This window comes from Diaphorina citri, unplaced genomic scaffold (genome assembly GCF_000475195.1).
Source record: "Diaphorina citri unplaced genomic scaffold, Diaci psyllid genome assembly version 1.1 scaffold1676, whole genome shotgun sequence".
Taxonomy (NCBI): domain Eukaryota; kingdom Metazoa; phylum Arthropoda; class Insecta; order Hemiptera; family Psyllidae; genus Diaphorina; species Diaphorina citri.
This window is the reverse complement of record NW_007379102.1, coordinates 54,904-78,585: the sequence shown is the minus strand read 5'-3', so window position 1 is coordinate 78,585 and position 23,682 is coordinate 54,904. Positions and strand designations below refer to the sequence as shown.

Below are 23,682 nucleotides of genomic sequence, written 5' to 3'. Positions count from 1 at the left end.
GAGGAGTCTGAAGGGATCCGCAGACCAAAAAGATATTTGAGAGATCCTGGAAATATCATAGAAAATCTTGATGATGATGAGTTCTATAACAGATATAGGAAAGTTGATCCCTTTTTTGCTTTCTTTATTTCTAATGGTATTTCAATTCTGCGAGAAAATGTTGGCAGTATGTTATGTGTGCCATTGAGTAAAAATTAAAGTTCCATAAGAAATACACAGGAAGCAGAGACTGCGGGAGAGAAATGTTCCGCTCTCGACCAACATTTTGAGTTTTGTTTATGTTTTTAGTTTGACCAACATTTTGAGTTTTGTTTATGTTTTTAGTTTTCAGCTAATAGGGAGCGCACAGCGCGACCTTATTTTTTTATTATTTTCTACAAGTTCGGCCATGCCTCAGGATGAACTAGCGGAACTCCGGAGCGAAGCGAGGGGTTTCGGCTAGTAGATAATAATAATAATGAGGCTTATTTAGTTTCTTCATATACTTATCTCATCGTGTTCCTATAAGTACCTATATTTAACTATACTATAACTAATAATAACGAATAATACTCGTATAGGTAGGTACTTCTATTTTCGTAAATAAGGGACATCCACTAAAATTATTTCTGCATTGCACATTGCATAATTAGAATTATTTTCCGGCGTTCACACAAATTCACTCACCTGTTCGCACTATCTCAGAGATGACGGTAAAGTTCAATATGGTTTCAATGTCCAACATGTAACAGTCATCCAGTTTAGTCATAATCTCCTCCACTTTCTTCTGTGTCATCTCCAGAGCTCCGGATATGATGTTCACCTCGTCCTTCTTCAGAGCTACCAGATTGGAGGTGGCCTGGAAACGAAAGGGAATAAAGAAGGATTAAAAAAAAAGTTTGATAGAGGGAACTGTGACTGCTAGAGTCTTATCGTCCCGTAAGCCAAGAGAGAAAGAAGTCACTTAGTCGTAACGTAGGTACCTCTATAGGTATCCGGGTTTTGAACTTTTTTTTCATACTTATCGTGGTAGGTAGATAGATACCTATCTAGTTTTTATTTCGCGGTATTTTTTTAACTATGGACACGCTAGAGGCCGTTTCTCTCGTCCTCTCCTACTTGCCATTATTTTTATCTTTTCTTTTCTACAAATTTTAGGCGCAACACAATAGGTATTAATTGAAGGTTGACAGAGTTTTAGAAGAAAAAGAGGTTTTGGGTTTGTATCAAATTGGAATCTTAGTTGCAGGACTTTTAGCGGAGTCGCACGATACCACCTGAAAATCCAGTCCTCTGAAAATGGCATAGACCTCTCAATCACACGCTAGAGTCTAGCTACTTATACGTAAGTCTTCTTGAGTGACTTTGAGTGTGAGAGGTCTCTATCATTTTTACAGGGTTTGGATTTTCAGACGGCATCGCTCGACTCCGCTCTACTAAAAGTCTCTTTCCTACGCTTCGAATGTGAGGCAGGCCTTCTGCTCTCCCTGTCTTCAAGATTCGTAGAAGCTTAGCCCATCCTTTAGGGCTGTTTGCCCCTAAACCTAAGTCTCAGGTGTATTCCTACAGTAAGCTCTTACCTGACGTCAAACTATCCAGTATGGTGGTGAAGATGGCATTGGTTAGCGTCAAGCACAACAGGATGCAGCACAGGAGATAATTCCCGTTCCGACGCACGGGCAGAATTCGTCTGGCGTACTTCTGTTCTACGTTGGTACCACTGTTAATCAACATCTGCAGCTCGTTAACGTCAAGCGCCATAAGACCGAGATTGAGCGCGGAGAAGATGAAAGATATAACGAGGCAGGTGAACATGATAATGATTTGAACATAGAGCGGGAACGGCCCACTGTCTTTTATCTCCTTCCTCTGTCTTCTTACCTTTCCCTTTTCTTTCTTCCCCTCTCTTCCTTCCCTCTCAGTTCCTACCCCCTCTTTTCAACCCAGCCTCTCTCCCCTTGTTTTCTTTTTTCTACCTCTAGTTCCTTTACTCCTCTCCTCCCCTCTTCCCCCTCTCTCCATTTACACAATAGAAAGTCCAGGGCACCACGCCCCACAGGATAACACGAAAGCACGAGGATGAAAAGCACCAGCGTTAATGACAGGAAAAAACGATAATAGAAAAAAGTATCTACAAAGTACCTTTGTACCTAAATATAATGGACCTACTTTTAAAGTACCTATAATGTATGTAGGTACCTATTTACTTCTGGGTGGAGCTCAAGCTACGAGCGAGCACCTGGTTGAGAAATATGTATTTATTATTATTGGGTAGGTAGCTAGGTACCTATTGTTATTTCCTAGATAATAATAATAATGAATATATAATAATCTAATAATATAAAAATGAATATTTGTTTGTGTGTGTTTGTTCGAAACCGCTCATCCGATTGCTATGAAACTTTGTCAACTTATTGCTTGCACTCCCGTGAAGGTTATAGGCTATTTTCTGGTTCGTTTTTGTTAAGCTACGCCGAGCAAGATCACTGAATGGATGGGTGACATGAGGTTTATAGAGTAAAAATTAAAGTTCCATAAGAAATACACAGGAAGCAGAGACTGCGGGAGAGAAATGTTCCGCTCTCGACCAACATTTTGAGTTTTGTTTATGTTTTTAGTTTGACCAACATTTTGAGTTTTGTTTATGTTTTTAGTTTTCAGCTAATAGGGAGCGCACAGCGCGACCTTATTTTTTTATTATTTTCTACAAGTTCGGCCATGCCTCAGGATGAACTAGCGGAACTCCGGAGCGAAGCGAGGGGTTTCGGCTAGTAGATAATAATAATAATGAGGCTTATTTAGTTTCTTCATATACTTATCTCATCGTGTTCCTATAAGTACCTATATTTAACTATACTATAACTAATAATAACGAATAATACTCGTATAGGTAGGTACTTCTATTTTCGTAAATAAGGGACATCCACTAAAATTATTTCTGCATTGCACATTGCATAATTAGAATTATTTTCCGGCGTTCACACAAATTCACTCACCTGTTCGCACTATCTCAGAGATGACGGTAAAGTTCAATATGGTTTCAATGTCCAACATGTAACAGTCATCCAGTTTAGTCATAATCTCCTCCACTTTCTTCTGTGTCATCTCCAGAGCTCCGGATATGATGTTCACCTCGTCCTTCTTCAGAGCTACCAGATTGGAGGTGGCCTGGAAACGAAAGGGAATAAAGAAGGATTAAAAAAAAAGTTTGATAGAGGGAACTGTGACTGCTAGAGTCTTACCGTCCCGTAAGCCAAGAGAGAAAGAAGTCACTTGGTCGTAACGTAGGTACCTCCATAGGTATCCCGGTTTTGAACTTTTTCTTCATACTTATCGTGGTAGGTAGATAGATACCTATCTAGTTTTTATTTCGCGGTATTTTTTTAACTATGGACACGCAATAGAACAGTTGCGCTTATTTGGGTGATGTTTCGAATTCATAGAGCAGGAAAAATGAGGACCAACGGAATTTTTCTTTTTCTCCTACGACTTCTAGAGCCCGAGATAAATCGATTTAAAAAATACCGGTAAATCGTGAACTTTGACGTCACGGCATACGCTCCCGTAGGTGATGACGTCACATCAAATGTCCCGAGCAAAGCTCCCTCGCAGGCAACGCATTAATGTGTTTGTGCGCATACGTTTCTGCGCAGTTCTTTCTACTCCTCCGCTAGCGCACTTGCATAGTGGGACTACCTATCGGACGAAAAAACAACTGCGTAAAGTCTGACGTCACACATCTTTGAACTGTTTAATTAGAACGGAAAATAAAAATTAAATTTTCCATATGCACCTTTTACAGTTGTTTTTTCGGAGTTTTGACCTCAGATTTATATTTTTCCCAACTTTTGACATAGGAATCGACCATTTATTTATAATGTTTACCCATTTGCAACTGCTCCATTATTATACCAAAGTCCAGGTAAAGCTAAACCTATACAATCATTCTATTTATTGTGTCGTAGAAGTGTATAACTATTATGTAGTTCTACACATTGTGCAGTGGTATCTACATTATTATCAGCTGATCGTTATCAAAAGTCTCAAGGGCTGAAAAAGTCACGCAGTAGGTAGGTACATATATAGGTAGGTACCAGGTCACAAAACCGGATACCCCCACCTACCTACCCTACAGTGTTACTGTTACTACCCAAAATCCCCCCTCGTTCCCCTAAAGTTTTTTGAAACCCTTTCTTTTTCTCTCTCTCTCTTTTTCTCTCTCTCTCTCCCTCCCTCTCTCTCTCTTTCTCTCTCTCTCCCTCCCTCTACTTTCTGCCTCTACAGCTATTTTACCTTCAACAAATTCCTTTCGTTAATTCATAGAAAAACACTTTCCTCTCTCTCTCTTTCTTTCCATCTTCTTCTTTTCTCTTCTTCTTCTTCTTCTTTCATTTCTTCAGCTGCTCTTTTCCACCTCCTCATTCTCCTTCCTCTTCTTTTCCCTTTCTGCCCCCTCTTCTTCTTTCTTCACCGACTTCTTCTCCCTCCTTCTCACCCTTTTTCTCTTCCTCCTCCTACAACTCTTTAGCCTTGAACATTTCCTCCGGTTCCAAGAACAGTGCAAATTCTTTTCATCGAAAAAAATTCCACCTTTCCCTCTTCCCTCTTTGTATTATCGTATAACTGTTCTACATACAGGGTGTTTAAATAAAAAGTTGCCACCCCTGAAAACTCGAGAACCGTTTGAAATTCGAAAAAAAAATCCTAAAACACGTATTTTTCAAGGGGAACCTATTTTAAGGATTTTTCCAATGGTTCTCGAGTTTTCAGGGGTGGCAACTATGCCGTCGTGATCTGTCTTGTGCACGAATGCCATGTGACCCTTGATGCCTGGAAATGGAAATAGGTATAGAATAGAATAGAATTCATATACCTTGTTTATCTTGCTCAAATGAGACTAAAAGGTCACTTTACCCCAGCAGTCTAAAAAAAGAAGAAAAAAAAAACAAAACAAAACAAAACAAAACAAATACATCTTGAAGACAACAAAGCCAGCCTAGTTAGCTTAGTTGGTAGTGCGTCTGCCTTGTAAGCGCTAGGCCGCGGGTTCGATTCCCGCCCGGGGCGGATTTTATCCTGATGGAATAATGTTCGTTCTCAATAACTTATACTCTTCACTGGGTTGGTAGGGTATTTTTATTATAGAAAAACAGACATGTTTCGCCCACTGGGCATCATCAGTGTATAATTATAATAAAGAAAAATGTCCAAATAAACTTTTGAAGCCATTGCACAAAAATAGAGTTCAAAGTTGATAATTTATTCTATCAACTTTGAACTCTATTTTTGTGCAATGGCTTCAAAAGTTTATTTGGACATTTTTCTTTATTATAATACCCTGTTTATACACTGATGATGCCCAGGGTGGGCGAAACATGTCTGTTTTTCTATAATAAAAATACCCTACCAACCCAGTGAAGAGTATAAGTTATTTCTTTTACATCTATGTTATGGAACTTCACAAAGTTACTGAGTCCTCTATCATGACAATCATCTATCTTGAAGACAACAATATGAACTTTTGGCTGGTACCAAAACTGTTCAAGACTGTCAATGGAAAAGCCAACAGCATGCGATTGAGAATATTATCGTTATTGTGTAAGCTGACTAAGCTGTAAGGGAGGTTGGGAGGTTATCGCTCTGTCCTATCTATTTCATGTCATTGTCGTTTTATTGATGTAATTGTAACAGCGCTGACTGCTGAATTATTAGTTTGTAGGTATACAGATACAGGTAGGTATAGGTAGTTATTTTATCTATCTTTGTAAGTATTGTAGGTACCTAGGTATCTTTTTGTGTAGGTACCTACTGTGGTAGCATTTTGTAGCTCATTTAACGATTAGGTATTTAGCTAGGTACATCCATACATATATTATAATTATGTTAAACGGCGTGCTATTTCGTTTGCTATATCGATTAGGACATAGAGTGGTGGTACCGGCATTAATGTTTGGGGCAGAGACAAAGGCCCATAAGAGGAAATTAGAGCTTGTTTACATATTTAAATCATTTAAAAGGTTTGATGGAAGGAACTGTAACTGCCAAGGTCTTATTGTCCCGAAATAAAAGAGAGAAGGGGGACAGAGAAGTGAAAGCCAGCCGTTCCGAGAACGAACCCTATCCATACAGGATAAAATTCGCCACGGGCAGGAATGAAACCCGCGACCTAGCGCTCACAAGGCGGACGCGCTACGAACTAGGCTAGCGTCAGGATAGGAGAAAGCCACTAGGCTGACGTGACAATCCAACAGCAAACTCAATTTGAAATTTATTTAACCTATATGAAAAATATGTATACTTAAAATGTCAAATAAAAATTACAAATTACAAAATTACAAAAATTATGAGAAAGAATCGGTACCTTGAGGTGTTTCCTGTCGATCTGTTTTGACTTGGCAGGGCGGAGCGCTACCGCGCTCCTTAATCAATGAGAATGGTGAACTTGTGATAGAACTACGGACTAATTAGATTAAGCATGAGTAACTGAAAAACGGTGATAGCTTATAATATCAGGGATATAGCCTTTTTTCACCCATATTAATGAACAAAATTCAGGCTCTTAGTGCTGAGGCATCTTTTGTTGCGACCACGTCGGTCGGTCTTGGGAGCTAGTAGGTATTGTACGTAATGATAGAGTGTTGGGGGACAAAGAGAACATCAATCTAGTGAATCTAGATGAAATTACCGATCTTATAATTTATGAGAATTATGAGAATTGAGATACCTACATACAACATAGGAGAAAATACTCTTCTTGAACGTTCTACTCGTTCTAGGTGTAAGTATTGCAATATTGCGAGGTGGGATTATAATTATTCAAACACAATCACGCTTCGGATTCATTATACTCAGTATAGGAAATCGTAGGTTCCTGTGTAGAATCATAGAGCATAAGGCAATTCCAAGTATCATGATTTATCATAACATAGCGTGAGATTTTGCATTACTACAGATGTTTAATTCTGTTGCAACACATGATGAGTGCAAGTTTATCTTAGTAGGTAACTTGTTATAAGGTAGGGGAGTTTTTTTTTTTTTTGACGTTTGATAGAGGGAACTGTAAAAACAGAGGTCTTATCGTCCCGAAATTGAAGAAAGAAAGAGGACACGATAGGAGAAAGCCAGCCGTTCCTTGCGGGAATCGAACCCGCGACCCAGCGTAGTTAGTATACTTACTTTAGATAGTTGTGTAGTTTGATAGTGTCGATAGCGTCACTGGAGAGCACATTACATGTCGCGAGGAGCCAGATAAAAGCGTGTACCATATCTGACTGAACCGAACCAGGTGTGACGACCTTGTGCGCCAAAGAGATGTCAAAAGCCAAGGAGATGTCAAAAGATGCCGAAAATGTGCGCAAATAAACACAAAGTCAGGGGTAGTTTGCGCAAAATCGGATGCGAAGAACTGATGGAATCTTGTTTGCGAAGAACTGGTGGGTTGTTTGCGAGGAATTTAGTTGTTTGCGCAGTTGTTGAGCCCAAAAAGGGGGGGGGTAATTGGTATACGATTTTTTTGCGCAGAAGTTAGGTTCGGAAAAAAGGAGAGGATTGGTACGGCTGATTTTGTGCGCAAACTTTGTATGAGTAAAACTGTTGACTGATGCGCTCAAGTTTCTGTTGATGTCTCAAGTGTTGACCTAAACCCATCCTTTAGGGCTGTTTGCCCCAAAACCTAAGTCTCAGAGTGGGCTTCATACATAAAAACTATTATTAGGTAATCTCTCTCTCTCCCCCCCCCCCCCCCCCTCTCCCTCCTTTTTTTTTTTTTTTTTTTTTTTTTTAGGTTTGATACAGGGAACTGTAACTGCTAAGGTCTTATCAGTCCGAAGGCGAAGAGAAAAGAAAGACCGGATAGGAGAAAGCCAGCCGTTCCGAGAACGAACCTTATCTGTTTAGGATTAAATCCGAACCGGGTGGGAAAAGCCCATCTGTGGGATGAATCAGATAACTTCAAACCATTGAGGCCCTACATAATGTTTCACAATTTTACTAGGTACTAAGTAAGTAGGTACAATGTATTGATTGAGAAATGAGAATATGTACAGAGCGGTCGAAAAGTCTTGGAACCCCTAAATATTTTTTGAATGGCTAAAGATGAGAAGCTGAAATTACGCTCTGTATATTGTTTTTCCTCATCTAGAAATTTTGAGAACCCCTAAGTTAGAGCATCAACGAATTAATTGCTTTTAATTATTGGGATGGGTGTTTAGAATGTTTACAGTGTAAACGCCCCTAAGTTTTAGAGGCCGTTTCTCTCGTCCTCTCCTACTTGCCATTATTTTTATCTTTTCTTTTCTACAAATTTTAGGCGCAACACAATAGGTATTAGTTCAAGGTTGACAGAGTTTTAGAAGAAAAGGAGGTTTTGAGTTTGTATCAAATTGGAATCTTAGTTGCAGGACTTTTAGCGGACTCGCGCGATACCATCTGAAAATCCAGTCCTCTGAAAATGGCATAGACCTCTCAATCACACGCTAGAGTCAAGCGACTTTTACGTAAGTCTTCTTGAGTGACTTTGAGTGTGAGAGGTCTCTATCATTTCCATACACTATCTCAGAGATGACGGTAAAGTTCAATATGGTTTCAATGTCCAACATGTAACAGTCATCCAGTTTAGTCATAATCTCCTCCACTTTCTTCTGTGTCATCTCCAGAGCTCCGGATATGATGTTCACCTCGTCCTTCTTCAGAGCTACCAGATTGGAGGTGGCCTGGAAACGAAAGGGAATAAAGAAGGAGTAAAAAAAGGTAGGTAATGGAAAGTAAAAAAAGTTTGATAGAGGGAACTGTGACTGCTAGAGTCTTACCGTCCCGTAAGCCAAGAGAGAAAGAAGTCACTTGGTCGTAACGTAGGTACCTCCATAGGTATCCCGGTTTTGAACTTTTTCTTCATACTTATCGTGGTAGGTAGATAGATACCTATCTAGTTTTTATTTCGCGGTATTTTTTTAACTATGGACACGCAATAGAACAGTTGCGCTTATTTGGGTGATGTTTCGAATTCATAGAGCAGGAAAAATGAGGACCAACGGAATTTTTCTTTTTCTCCTACGACTTCTAGAGCCCGAGATAAATCGATTTGGGGCTTCGGAGCCCAGGTGATGCCAGGAGCCGTTGGTCTTGGCGCAGAAGTAGAAGAGGACATTGGAGGGGACATCTTCAGGGATGTTGATGAACGCCTGACCTGAGCGACCTGAGGCGGAGAGCTCTACCTGTGGGGGAGAGGAAGAGGAGCGGTATGGGGAATGAAAAGGTGATACGAGGGACTTCACTACGTCGGTTTTATTTTCTGCCTCGGTGGTGTAGTGGCCAAGACGCTCGCCTGGTAAACAGGAGGGCGTGAGTTCAATCCCACCCGAGGTATGTAATTTTATCCTCAATATAATTTGAGAATTCGACCACCAGTAATAGTAGTACGTACCCTGCTGGAGTAAAGGGACTTTTCAGTCCTATGCGAGTCGATGGTCGATCGACGAGGTGAATCTATATTGTCAAGCCAGAGTACGGTTTCAGTGAACATCGATCGATCGATCGACAGCCGTCGACTATGTTTGGACACAGCTTAAGAGCCACCGAAAGTAAAGTAAGGTCGGGGCTACAATTTGAGTTTAAACTCACTTTGTGGTACTTAGGTCCGGGGTCACAAAGTGAGTTTAAACTCACTCAAAGTGTTTGTGATCCCGGACCTAAGTACCCGAACCTTATCTGTTTAGGATTAAATCCGAACCGGGTGGGAAAAGCCCATCTGTGGGATGAATCAGATAACTTCAAACCATTGAGGCCTTACATAACGTTTCGCAATTTTACTACTAAGTAAGGTACTAAGTAAGTACAATATATTGATTGAGAAATGAGAATATGTACAGAGCGGTCGAAAAGTCTTGGAACCCCTGAATATTTTTTGGAGTGGCCGGGTCCCCTAGGCCTTTTTCGAAGTCTGACGTACGGTAAAGGAGAAAAGTGGAGCTCGAGGGGGGGCCCTCGGTCCCGGCCCTAAATACGGACCTGATAGGTACAAACTACCTACCTACAACGTGTGATAATAACATGAATAATAGTAAGTAAGTAGTTACCTATACTTACAGATAACTACTGGAAAATAGCAAAATTGCTCATGAGTATAATTATTTCTTAGTCATCAATTCATCATCATGGCAACTTTGTGTAACCCCAACCCCAAGTTTTCGAATTGACTTAACACAAATAAAAGTTTCACATCCATAAGTAAGAACTGTGACAATAGGTACCAGGGGTTGGATGGAAGAGAATTCCCTAGGCATTAATCCCGCCCCTGAGTTAGGATTTTTCAATTTTTTTTTCTTTCTTTATTCAATTTTCGTTTTCTTTTGTTAATTTCTTATTATTTTGTTATTTTCTTTTGTGCACCTGTTTGTAAATATTGTATTGTAAAAAATATTGTAAAATCCTAATAAAGTGTAATATAATAATAATAATACATATTGATTTTTCTTCCCAGTCTTTTTTCTGGTGCACTTTTATTGTGTACCGCGGTTGTTCTTCTACCTAACCTTTTCTGGACTTTCAACACAGCAACGTCTAGTGTCCATGATAAAGTCTAATTACATATTGATTGGAAACGAATAACAAGCCTGTGATGTCTACAACCTTAAATCCTCTGTCATTAGACCGATACTTTGTCAACTAATGAGACATGTAAAAAAAAGCTAATTAGACATAATTAATATTATCTTCAATCCTTCACCGCACCTAGTATAAGTTCAGAAGTCATTTCCCTCCAAAGAAGGTAATAAAGTAGAACCATTGCGATCAACTTCTACTTCGTTCTACCCTAAGGCGATTCTGTCAATGTACGAGTAACCGTGGTGGCATCGTACTCATACGAGTGTGTAGATATAGGGGAACACCGGGCAAGATGGCACCTCTAGTGCTTATGAGGTCCTAACTAAAAAAATGAAATTGCATCAAGCACTCGTGAATCGAAAAAACCTCCGTACTCTTCGAAAATAAAAGATAAAAGACTCATCCACAGATCGAAACAAAGATAACACTTGCAGGAATAGTTCCTCGTCCGTTCAAGAGAGCTCAGCACTTGCTAGCTCCTAAAAAGGGTGGGGTATCGTTTTGCCCCGGTGTACCGTTTTGCCCCGTGTTTCCCTACCTTCGATGGGATAGTCACACATCAGCTACCACACAGGTAAAATAATTTCATTACTTTTTTTTCTTCTTCTTTTTAGGGCAGATTTTTTTTTTTTTTTTTTAATTATACCTTGGAACCGCTTTTAGAAAATTTCCGCCCCGGCCGGGATTAGAACCCAGAACCTCCAGGTTGAGAGTCAGTGCTCTTGGCCACTCAGCCACAGAGGCGGACTTAATCTGTTCAGGGTAAAATCCCTGGCGGGAATCGAACTTTTTCCAGAGGTCCAGAGGTCGGTATTCCGAAAGGAAAACAGGTACAACTTTTGTCTAAGACTACAAAATAGGGTAGGTACAAAAAATATGTACTTACTTCGAACAGTAACAAAAATTAAACAGAAGTAAAATTTCACAACTTCACAAAGTCCCTCTGAAACCTGATTAAAAAAATACAAAAATAGAATCACTCAAAAAATAGGTAGAATGTAATATTTGCACCTTTGTAACACTCGTCAAATTTACGGGCCTAAAGTTTCAAACAAAAACGAACGAAATAAATACGCAAAATTTCTATCAACGATCAAAATTCAAAACAACAAGAGGAAATGTCAAAAATCACACAAAAATGTTAACAAAATAGCAATATTTTTACGCAAAAACGAAAATATCTAATGTGTAAAAAAGAATTGAATTTTTTTACAAAGAATTGAAATTTTTACGAAAGTTATAGACACAACGTGCCCGTGTGGACGGACAAGGCACGAATAAACAAATTGTGGCGTAGACTAAACAGACAACACTTCTTGATAAGTTTAGGTACTCTGCTCAATGTACGGATTGGTCTCCAAGACTCCAAGCTTTGAGATGATAGGATAGGTATAGAGTCGTGCGTGAGAAATCACGAAATAGGTAGGTACCCATATCTACCTACCCTCGGGGTATTAAACTTTGTAACTGCTATGGTCTTATCGTCCTGAAATCGAAGAGAGAAGGAAGACAGGATAGGAGAAAGCCAGCCGTTCCGAGAACGAACATTACCTATCAGGATAAAATCCGCCCCGGGCGGCAATCGAACCCGCGTCCTAGCGCTTACAAGGCAGACGCACTACCAACTAAGCTAACTAGGCTCGCTTCATTACTTTAATAGGTTCATTTTCCTTTACGGGAAACTCACCACTGGTCAAAGGAACAAAGGTTTCTACTACCTAACCTCGTCTAGGCTTTCAACATAGCAACGAGTGTCCATGATAAAGTAACTCTAATTAATGGTCAAAGGAAACTGAACACTAGACCTTCGATGTCGATGGTCGGGAATGCACCATCTTGGCTTTCCAATGGTTTAGTACAGGCTCTACCACGCCACCTAGTAAGTATTTGAATTAGAACTAATGCCCGAATTTTCCAACCCAGGTACCTACCTACAATGAGAGGACTCTATTGACCTACTATGAGCACAGTAGGTAATTAATGTAGGTCTAATTACCTAGGTAATTATTCACCCACAGTTCAAATACGTAATGCAGGTACAATTTCGTATATATTTACCCACAGTTCAAAGGTTTGTCCTCTCAAGCAGCTGTCTACGGAGAGCTATAATTCAGCCGAGGGAACATTAACAAAAGCTGAGTCCTGACTCTCATTTCCTTTATTGTGCGCCCGAAGCCTTGTGTAGGGAAATAGAACTTTAACACGCCACACGCTATGCGCCTTTGAGTTCCGCTGGCCTAACTTTGTCAGGGAAAAGAAAGAGGAACATAAAAAAGAGGTTTGATAGAGGGTCAAGGTCTTGTAGTCCCGAAAGCGAAGAGAGAATGAAGGCAGGATAGGAGAAAGCCAGCCGTTCCTTAAAGGATTAGGATAAAATCCTCCCCGGGCGGGAATCAAACCCGCGGCCTAGCGCTTACAAGGCAGACGCATACTAGTGGTTCCCTTGATAAGGGAAACTGTAACAAAACGGAGGTTTTATCCAGAAATCGAAGAGACAAGGAAAACAAGAGAATTGTTAGATAAAATAAAATAAAAAAACCAACAACAACAGACATTAGGATAGGAGAAAGCCAGTCGTTCTGGGAACGAACCTTATCATTCTGTTAACCTCGGGCGGAAAAATTCAGCGTCAACTCGATTTTAGATATTACCTCAATTTTAGATATCCCTGGTGTTGAAATCTTTCAACCATCACTCTTTGCTAATCCCTTTTATTCTCACTGATGAAAGAGATGAATGAAGACTAAAATGGACGACTTTCCTCAACGGGTAGTCAAAGGGTCACACATCTATCGATTTTTTATTTGCTTCTCTGATGCCACAGCTCATCCACCCCGGGCGGGAATCGAACCCGCGGCCTAGCGCTTACAAGGCAGACGCACTACCAACTAAGCTAACTAGGCTGGCAAAAATAAATAAAAAATCTTACCATGACCAGAGCTTTCAAATTTTCCCGCGTCTTGATGGATCCGATCTCTTCGCCAAGTAGACAGTCCAGGGCCTTCCCCATGGGATAGGATAGGGGGAATGTAATGAGCATAGCTAGGCGGGTGAGGTAGATAGTGTGGGCCCCTATGGCGAGGCCGTAGCGAGATCCTATGGACTGGGGCAGAATCTCCCCTATGATGACCAGAGTGATGGTGGTGCCGATAACAGCCACCAGACCTGGACAGAAAGAAAGTGAACAAATTAAAATTCAGGGACGTCACCGAGTTCAATCTCGTTGCTTGTACACCCGTCCAAGAGCCGGAGTAGAAAAAGGTCGACGGGAGTGAATTTGTTACCTCGCAAAATTCAGATAGCCAGCCTAGTTAGCTTCCAAGGTAGCGCGTCTGCCTTGTAAGCGATAGGTCGTGGGTTCGATTCCCACCTGGGGCGGATTTTATCCTAAAGGGATAAGGTTTGTTCTCGGAACGTCTGGCATTCTCCTATCCTGCGTTCCTCCTCTCTTTTCTTTCGGGACGATAAGACCTTAGCAGTTAAGTTATCTCTATCAAACCTCTTTTTTAAAAAATTTGACTGTCGGGAATCGAACCAGGACTACGAGCGTAGAAGCCTAGGGTGCTAATGAGCGGAGCATTGAGCGTGCCCTAATTAGTTTATTTTTGTTATGAAACAAAACACGAATATATGTAGTAACTGGATTTAGCTAGTTCTCAGTATCTCAGTTCTAAAAATATCCACTGAAACTGAAACTCGGAATGGGTTGGGCAATGAGGGATTGCTCAAGTTTCTGTTGATGTCTCAAGTGTTGACACGAGGTATTTTCACTGTCATCTACCTTTGGTGTTGATTATGAGGAGATCCATCTGTAAAAAAAAAAAAAAAAACAATATAAAATGTGAGTAATTTAGGTAGGTAATGTAGATAATAAGTATTTATATTTAGGAGAGAGTAAATCATCTTAACATGTAGGTACCTACTTTAGAGTCATCTTGAACACACAACAGACAAGATAAGATATCAAAGTAAGATGATAAGTATAGGTTTAGGTACATACATATTGGTAATAGGTAAGTACATACGAGTACTTAGGTATATTTCTTAAAATGTAGGTATTTTAGACAGACAAGATAAGGTGTTAGGCTGTTAGGTATACTTTAGTGTACCTACCACTGTAGAGTCATCTTGAACACACAACAGACAAGATAAGATATCAAAGTAAGATGATAAGTATAGGTTTAGGTACATACATATTGGTAATAGGAAAGTACATATGAGTACTTAGGTATATTTAGGAGTGAGTAAATCTTTCTTAAAATGTAGGTATTTTAGACAGACAAGATAAGGTGTTAGGACTGTTAGGTATACTTTAGTGTACCTACCACTGTACCTATCCCTTGTCCCTATCTCCTCCCTCCTCCTCCTCCTCCTCCTCTCCTCCACCTCTCTCTCTCTGGGAGATAGAGGAGCGATGTTTTTCTCTTTCTGATAACAGAAACTCCCAATACCTACTTATCTATCCCTGCAATAGGTACCTACCATAAATAAAATGATGAGTAGTCCCTAACCTTCAAAATATTTAATACTTGAGAAAAAAATCCTACATTAAGATCTAACTGAGTAGAGATAATTATTTGAAGAGACATTGCCTCTCATCATTATAATGGAAAATATCAATCAATATTCAGTAGGTGCCCATCAATAATAATGAATATGAAGTTAGATACCTATCTACTAGCTACTACCTACTTCAGTAGTCATGTTCTGAGTGTATGATTGTTCAATCCCATTATTTCTGATTGGGATTTCTAATTAGTGCATAACATCCTAAGTATTTTCGTTACGTCAGACTAATAATTGCTGAAGGAGACAAAGAAAAATGCCGTTGGTCCTCATTTTTCCTGCTCTATGACTTCGAAACATCACCCAAGTAAGCGCAACTGATCTATTGGACTATACAAAGGCTGACGTTAATTTGAATTAAATGTGCTGAAATGCTTTTCTGTCGTGCCGGGTGTGTTTTCTGAACTTCTTCTCAGCTGACTTGAGTCAAGCCATCAGCTGATTTTAACAAAACTATTAGCTGACTTTAGTGTATTTTGACAAAACTATTTGAAGTAAAACTGTTAGCTAGGTACATAATTATATATCTTTAGTAGGCAGGCTACCCTCTCAAGCTAACGAGCTAGCTTTTTTTATATATATATATTTTAAGAGGTTTGACAGAGGGAACTGTAACTGCTATGGTCTTATCGTCCCGAAATCGAAGAGAGAAGGAAGGCAGGATAGGAGTTAGGTAGGTACACCTCGTTAAATTATCAGATGTTTGTGTAAGTAGGTATACTTTCTTGTGTAGGTAGGTAATAATGTAACTAAATGAATTATATAGCTTCTTATTATTATTATTATTTTTATTTTTGTCATTCATGTAACTAGTTAGGTACATAATGTTGTATGGTCAATGGACTTTTGTTTGTTTTCATTCATGTCTTAATCAAGATTGTTTATTTATATTTAAATATGTTTGCCAACCACCCATTGTAAAATAAAAATACAAATAAATATAATTAATTAATAATTGCTGATGTTATTGCTGAGATGTTTCAGTCACTGTTTTTCATGTTTCAGTCAAGACAGCGGTCTGTCAGGCGGTCTGAACGCGAGTGACGGGCGTAATTTTACAGTCAATGTCGATTTACAAATTCAACATCGATCGACCGTAGTGTTGCTCTACCTACCTACCTTTGTAGGTACATGCGGCTGTGGCGTTTTATATATTTGATCTGCTCTTCTGAATACCTACTTAACGAACTGACATTATTAATAGGTACCTCCCTACCTACCAAACAATTAACAAGTACCTATCTACTATCTACTGTCATTAACTAAATTGTGAAAGCCCCTTAAAAATATAAATAACAATTAGGTATTTTTATTAATAATAAAATTATCTTAACCTATAGCTATTAAGCAACCTCAAGTCGGTATCACACTAGGCTTGCACTCTAAATAAATTTTAGATCGGATCTAGTCTTACCTAGTGTAAGAGCACACTAACATCTGTAGTCTGTACCGGTGAGAACAAACATTATCCCATCAGGATAAAATCCGCCCCGGGCGAGAATCGAACCCGCGGCCTAGCGCTTACAAGGCAGACGCGCTACCATCTAAGCTAACAAGGCTGGCATAGAGCTAGCTTTAAAGCTGACTGACACTTGCTTCTCTTATCCGACAGTTGATTTGTACAGCAACATGCCATCATTATTGCTCCAATGTAACATCATTCTTCTACATATACTCCATACCTATACAAATACATATTACTCGCATGTATCATACTTTTACATTCAGTTCCCCCTGTCAAACCTCTTTGAAAAAATACTTTTACAACATATTATCTCAGCACTCAGCATGCAAAGTAATTAGCCGACCATCAGCAAAGCATACGAGATCTGAAGATCCATGGTAGTTGGCAGTTCGTATAACGTCATTCTCTTAATTGAATTGCTTCAATTGCTAATTGTTTCCAAACTACATATGTCATCATCAAGAGACAGTGACACTGGAACAACAACTGACCAATTAAGAATAGATTTAAACATAATATGGGAGAATACAAGCCCAATTTGTATCTGAGCACAATCCCGACTTGTGATATAGCCAGATAGTGACTGAAAACGGAATCTGTAAAAACAACAGAGCTATTTATAAACAGGGACCTTCGCCAGAGATTGCTCCAATGGACCATTAAAGTTAAACGACGTTGCGCGTGGTTGGTGTTCGAATGGGTGACCATTTCAGCAATCGTGTGTTGAAAAATATGAACTATGTATAGTTGTATAGGTACCTATAGCATTAGTGCTTAGTTTTTGCAATTTTCAGTTTCTTTACTATGATGCCATATAATTTTTCCACCTGAACTATCTTTTGGGACGATAGTTATGCAGAGAACATTTTACTGAGTAAAGAAACACGGGAAATTTAATTAGAGAACCTCTGCTATGATACCCTGTTTACTTTAAAATTAAATTAACCACTTGCGGACTTTGGTGAGGTTTCAAAGTCAAAGATCTCAAAGAGCAGGAAAAAAATGAGGAATTACTAAGTAGTGAATTTTTCTTCTACGACTTCTAGATCCCGAGATAAATCGATTTAAAAAACACCGGCAAACTCCTTGAACTTTTTCATTAGCACGACAAATAAAAATTGGATTTTTTGACCTTTTAAAGTTACTTTTTTGGAGTTTTTACCTCAGATTTGGATTTTTCACAACTTTTTACGTTGTACTCGACCATTTAATTTTTACCCAAATGCAACTGCTCCATTGATTGTTACCGTGTGTTTGTCAGGTAACTGCTGGTACGGCGTGGACATCACCAAGGAGGACATCAGCGACAACATGGAGTCGTGTGTATGGGAGCCGGCCATCGTCAAGAAGAATGCCATTACTGCCGCCTCGGAGGCCGCATGTCTGGTGCTGTCTGTGGATGAGACCATCAAGAACCCCAAGGCCGGAGGTGAGGGAGGCCAGGGCATGCCAATGCCTGGACGAGGCCGTGGGAGACCTATGTAAATCAAGATTGGCGAATGGAGGCCGAAAAAGGCATTTGTACATAAGTTTCTGTCCATGGATGTGGATGGCTTTGAGGGACAACCGGGGAAAATGGCCGAAAAAGGAGGTGAAAATTTTTGACGATAATCCAATGCGTTTTTTTCCGAACCCCCTGTATGTTGGTAAAATGCAGTCCATACTGTATGGTAAAACAGTAAAACAACTCCGTCTCTCTAACTAAAGGGCAATGTCATTGTTCTCTTTATATTGTGGCTTTGTTTATGTTGCTCTGTCTATATTCTTTACCAGATACCTATATCTCTTTCTTTCAAGAAGAACAGGACGAAGATAGAAGGAAAAAATCAGAGAAAAAATCTGAAATTGCGTCGTAGGCAAGAAGTTATCTCCTGGGTCTGGTTAGGGATTAAACTTGAAGTTACTCTCCGAACCACCAAATGTCAGAATGCTTTTCTACCAATGTGTTGAAACGTGTACTGTATTTTCCTGTGCACTTATAAAGTCTTAGCCAGTGCACTGAGGTCTTGGACAGTTCTTTTTTCATTTTCTCCGTCTCCTCTCACTGGTCCATTGAGGGGTTTTCCCTTCATTTGCCCTTTGTCTAAGATGGCGTGGCGTTATTTTTCTGCATCTACTTTGCCCCCTCCTGTGCTGTTTTATCGTTTACTTTTATTATTATCCTTGTTCCTTATTTATACACAGTTTCCTTACATACTACAGAAAACTAAGGTTTTCTTTTTACCGATTTATTACATAAATCGATAAAAAGAAATTTATGTAATAAATCGGTAAAAAGAAAACCTTAGAAAAGAATCATATCCAGCTATTTATGAGGAATTTCTGTGCTTATGTAAAGGTATCTCTTAAGTCGAAAATGAACAAAACACATTCGCATAACTACTTTTTAAAGTACGCCCACTTGACACTATAATGCATCGCCTGAAACCCATTCTAATGAACTGAAAAGAAAGTTCAATGTAGATGTGTTTCAGTAGATCATCTATTATTAAAGTGTGGACGCTGCTTTAAATCGCTTCCTATCCTGTCTTCCTTCTCTCTTCGATTTCGGGACGATAAGACCATAGCAGTTACAGTTCCCTCTGTCAAACCTTAAAAAAAAAATCTACTACCTAACCTCGTCTAGGCTTTCAACATAGCAACGAGTGTCCATGATAAAGCAAGCTCTAGGTAAGGTCACCCTGTCATTATCACATTCACAATATCTAAAAATTAACAACTCCGTCTCACATATAATAGAGCTAATAGACCAGTACTAACTCACTAAATCTATTCAGTAGTCTATTGTTTACCTAATATTTACAATACCGCGGAAAATCTCGCACGGTCTGACAGACATAGGCCTGAAGCTTTTAAATCCGCCCCGGGCGGGAATCGAACCCGCGGCCTAGCGCTTACAAGGCAGACGCACTACCAACTAAGCTAACTAGGCTGGCTAGTAAAATCCGCCCCGGGCGGGAATCGAACCCGCGGCCTAACGCTTACAAGGCAGACGCACTACCAACTAAGCTAACTAGGCTGGCTACGTACGAGAAGGTATTTGATAGAGACAACTGTAACTGCTAAGATCTTATCGTGCCGAAAGCGAAGAAAGAAGGAAGACAGGATAGGGAAATGTCCGGCTGCCCGAGAATGAACCTTATCTGTTCAGGATAAAATAAGCCCCCGGCGGAAACGAACCCGCGACCTAGTGTTTACAAAGCAGACGCGTTATTCTCCAAGCTAACTAGGCTGGTTGACTATTTGCTGGTCTAGGACACTCTAGGGATAGGGAACGAAAACTATGGGCTGAGAAAATTGCGATATATTGTGCCACTAAAGTTCGATCTATTACGAACAAAATAAGAGTAGGTACGCATTATTATCAATGTGTCATGCTTTAAGAAGTGACTCATTTCGCCAAGGTTGCAAGGCCGGTCCCAGGGGCTTCCTGCCAGCCTATGGAGAGTAGCACGTCTGCCTTGTAAGAGACAGGTCGCGGGGTCAATTCCCGCCCAGGGCGGATTTTATCCTGAACAGATAAGGTTCGTTCTCGGAACAGCTGGCTTTCTCCTATCCTGTCTTTCTTTTCTCTTCGCTTTCGGGACGATAAGACCTTAGCAGTTACAGTTCCCTCTGTCAAACCTAAAAAAAAAAAAAAAAATTGAGGGAGGGGGCCCATTGGAATTACCACCAGGGGCCGATTAGGCAGTGAAGGGCCCTGGAAGGTTGTACGGCCGAGAGGAGGGGGGAGAGGGAGGTTAAGAACTATGACGTGTTTTCAGTTTTCATTGATGAGTTTAATCTCGGAATGTGTGATTGTGTGTCTGAAGACTGAATTTCATGTTGATATAAAATTTATGGTAACCTTCTAACAAGAAACTTATGACCCAGAATCCCAGTTGGGTTTAATTTCGGTTTCACATACCTCTTCCTACTGTTCAACTTTCAATTACCATTATACAGAGAGGGAACGGTTACCCATGCGCTTTCCTCTGCCTCACCAGGGTGGGTGATGTTGAGGAGGCTGGAACGAAAGAAAAACCTCGACTCCATCACTAAAAATCTTTAGCAGGTAGGGTATTATTATTATTATTAATAAATATTTCAGTGGAAATTAAATTTAATTGCTTTTCTTTTAAGAGTTGACAAGGGAACCTGTAACTGCCTATGGTCTTATCGTGCCGAAATCGAAGCAGAGAAGGAGACAGGATAGCTGAGAAGCCAGCCGCTTCCGAAGAACGAACATTATCGCCATCCAGGATAAAATCCGCCCCGGGGCGGGAATCGAACCCGCGGCCTAGCGCTTACAAGGCAGACGCACTACCAACTAAGCTAACTAGGCTGGCTAATTTGGTCTTCGGACACGCAAAGAAAAATGAAAACTATGTAAGTAGCTAAGGTACCTATGTACAATGTAGGAAAATCCAATCAAAGCAAAGCAAATGAGACTGGACCGCGGCCGGCTGTCACGAACCAACACATCATTTTAATGATAAGTCCATGTACCTAATAGACTCGAGTGGAAGGTAACCACCAGGCGAGGTTAACGCTGCGCCGGAGGCGTTCTCAACCACCTAACCCTTAAATAGAAGGAAGACAGGAGAAAGCCAGCCGTTACGAGAACGAATGTTATCCGTTCAGGATAAAATCCACCCCGGACGAGAATCGAACCCGCGGTCTAGCGCTACCCTCCAAGCTATCTAGGCTTGAACCGGCGCCCTCCCGATTGTCCATGTAGGTACCTAATAGACTCGAGTGGAAGGTAACCACCAGGCGAGGTTAACGCTGCGCCGGAGGCGTTCTCAACCACCTAACCCTTAAATAGAAGGAAGACAGGAGAAAGCCAGCCGTTACGAGAACGAATGTTATCCGTTCAGGATAAAATCCACCCCGGGCGAGAATCGAACCCGCGGTCTAGCGCTACCTTCCAAGCTAACTAGGCTGGCGATTCTCAAATTAAGTGAGGATAAAATTACATGCCTCAGCCCTCAGCTGGGATTGAACCGGCGCCCTTCCGATTACAAGGCGAGCGCTTTGACCACTACGCCACCGAGGCAGGTTAGACTAGTGGGTATGTCTGATTCCCATATTGATGAAGGGGTTACTCATATGCTCATTATCACATTATGAAAGATAAGACTTATCTACAAATACACATATTTGTCTTTTATCATTATCAGTGAAGTGGGGTACGTAACACACTCATAACAGGGTCGTATTAAAGGGGGGGGCGAGAGGGTCAGTGCCCCCCTCCTCTCGGGCTTCATTTTTGCTCCTTTACTATGGGGCTGGACTCTGAAAGTTTGGAGCCCCCCCGGTACATTTCTGTTTGGACTCTTTCCCCTCTCAATGAAATCCTAGATACGGACCTGACTCAAAACACAAATGGGCCATACATAATTCGACGTTGCCTGATGTTAAGCAGTGTTGTGCGTGGTTAGTACATGGACGGGTGACCGTCTGGCACGTGACGGTCGCTAGTCGCTACCAAATTAGATGAAGAGCTGGTTGTGTTGAAATTTCAAGGAGTGTACCGCGGTGGCGACAATTTTGAGAAGCACTGTTTTAGACCCAGGAGATAACTTCTTGCCTACGACGCAATTTCAGATTTTTTTTTCTCTTATTTTTTCCTTCTTCGTCCTGTTCCTCTTGAAAGAAAGATATATAGGTATCTGGTAAAGAATATAGACAGAGCAACATAAACAAAGCCACACAATATAAAGAGAACAATGACATTGCCCTTTAGTTAGAGAGACGGAGTTGTTTTACCATACAGTATGGACTGCATTTTACCAACATACAGGGGGTTCAAACAAAAATGCGTTGAATTATCGTCAAAAATTTATATACAGCCTTCTACTATTTATACTTGAGAAGTTTGAAAGAGGGAACTGTAACAACGTAAGTTTTATCATCCCGAAATCGAACAGAGGAGAACAGCATAGGAGAAAGCCAGCCGTTCCGAGAACGAACCTTATCTGTTTAGGATAAAGCTAGCTAGGCTGCTTTTGTCTACTTTTTTCAAGGCTCAACTGACTCTGACTGCCCTGTAGCTCAACTTTAGAGCATTTGCAGACCCTGTTGAAGTGTTCATGTTCATAGAAGAAAAAGTCCCCTATTTAACCCAACCACCTCTTTTCGTTAGGCACATTTTGATCACCCTGTATACAGGCTGTGGTGTTGCATACATAAACACTCCTTGGAATTCTAACGCACTACATAACTTCTTATTAACATACTATACAGAACTTGTTATTTACTTACTATACATACATAACTTCTTACCTACCTATTTACATATTAATTTATTCCTTTTTAGCACATACGGCACCAATACTATCTTCACATACATGGGATACCTGTGTAGATTATACTAATTTATTACGTTAGTAAATATCAATGACATTTAAATTCCATATAATGAAATTATTTAAAATCTCAATTTGTATTTCTCTTAAAAAAAAAAAAGAAAAAAAAAATGCAATTTATTATGATTGTAGATAGACACGAAATGCAATGGTATGTACAACTAAGGTTTTCTTTTTACCGATTTATTACATAAATTTCTTTTTATCGATTTATGTAATAAATCGGTAAAAAGAAAACCTTAGTTTTCTGTAGTATGTAAGGAAACTGTGTATAAATAAGGAACAAGGATAATAATAAAAGTAAACGATAAAACAGCACAGGAGGGGGCAAAGTAGATGCAGAAAAATAACGCCACGCCATCTTAGACAAAGGGCAAATGAAGGGAAAACCCCTCAATGGACCAGTGAGAGGAGACGGAGAAAATGAAAAAAGAACTGTCCAAGACCTCAGTGCACTGGCTAAGACTTTATAAGTGCACAGGAAAATACAGTACACGTTTCAACACATTGGTAGAAAAGCATTCTGACATTTGGTGGTTCGGAGAGTAACTTCAAGTTTAATCCCTAACAATTTCTGTTCAAATGCCTTTATCAGCCATTTTCCCCGGTTGTCCCTCAAAGCCATCCACATCCATGGACAGCGGCATTCAATAGCGCATGCCTTACGTTCAATTCAGTGGCAACATGACGCATGCGTCATAGCGCACGTAAAAAGGCACG

The 23,682-nt window shown here is 40.2% G+C and overlaps 2 protein-coding genes and 1 pseudogene across 2 annotated transcripts; 1 reads left to right on the top strand and 2 right to left on the bottom strand.

Moving 5' to 3' along the window:
* Positions 1–666: 666 nt before the first annotated feature.
* Positions 667–1,794, bottom strand: LOC103516834 (metal transporter CNNM2-like; the record flags this gene model as incomplete). The annotated part of the gene is made up of 3 exons (XM_008481822.1): positions 1,560–1,794; positions 1,375–1,466; positions 667–838 (listed from the first exon to the last, which is right to left on the bottom strand). Coding segments are annotated over exons 1-3 (499 nt in total), but the record flags the coding sequence as incomplete, so codon positions are not given.
* Positions 1,795–2,967: 1,173 nt separating this feature from the next.
* On the bottom strand, positions 2,968–13,762 carry LOC103516833 (metal transporter CNNM1-like). The gene is made up of 6 exons (XM_026829125.1): positions 13,511–13,762; positions 8,475–8,690; positions 7,156–7,274; positions 6,341–6,420; positions 4,757–4,809; positions 2,968–3,147 (listed from the first exon to the last, which is right to left on the bottom strand). Exons 1-6 carry the CDS (start codon positions 13,619–13,621, stop codon positions 2,968–2,970), a joined length of 759 nt encoding a protein of 252 aa, XP_026684926.1. The 5' UTR covers positions 13,622–13,762.
* Positions 13,763–17,833: 4,071 nt separating this feature from the next.
* Positions 17,834–18,199, top strand: LOC108253375 (annotated as a pseudogene).
* The last annotated feature ends 5,483 nt before the right edge of the window (positions 18,200–23,682 follow it).

Excerpts from the sequence above, each read along its gene's own strand:
- LOC103516833 (XM_026829125.1), bottom strand. The coding sequence starts at position 13,621 with ATGCTCATTACATTCCCCCTATCCTATCCCATGGGGAAGGCCCTGGAC. Across the intron at positions 7,275-8,474 it reads AGTCACTCAAGAAGACTTAC|GTCGTCACACCTGGTTCGGT; the intron begins GTAAAAGTCGCT and ends TTGGCGCACAAG. Across the intron at positions 6,421-7,155 it reads AAACTACACAACTATCTAAA|TTCACCATTCTCATTGATTA; the intron begins GTAAGTATACTA and ends TTCTATCACAAG.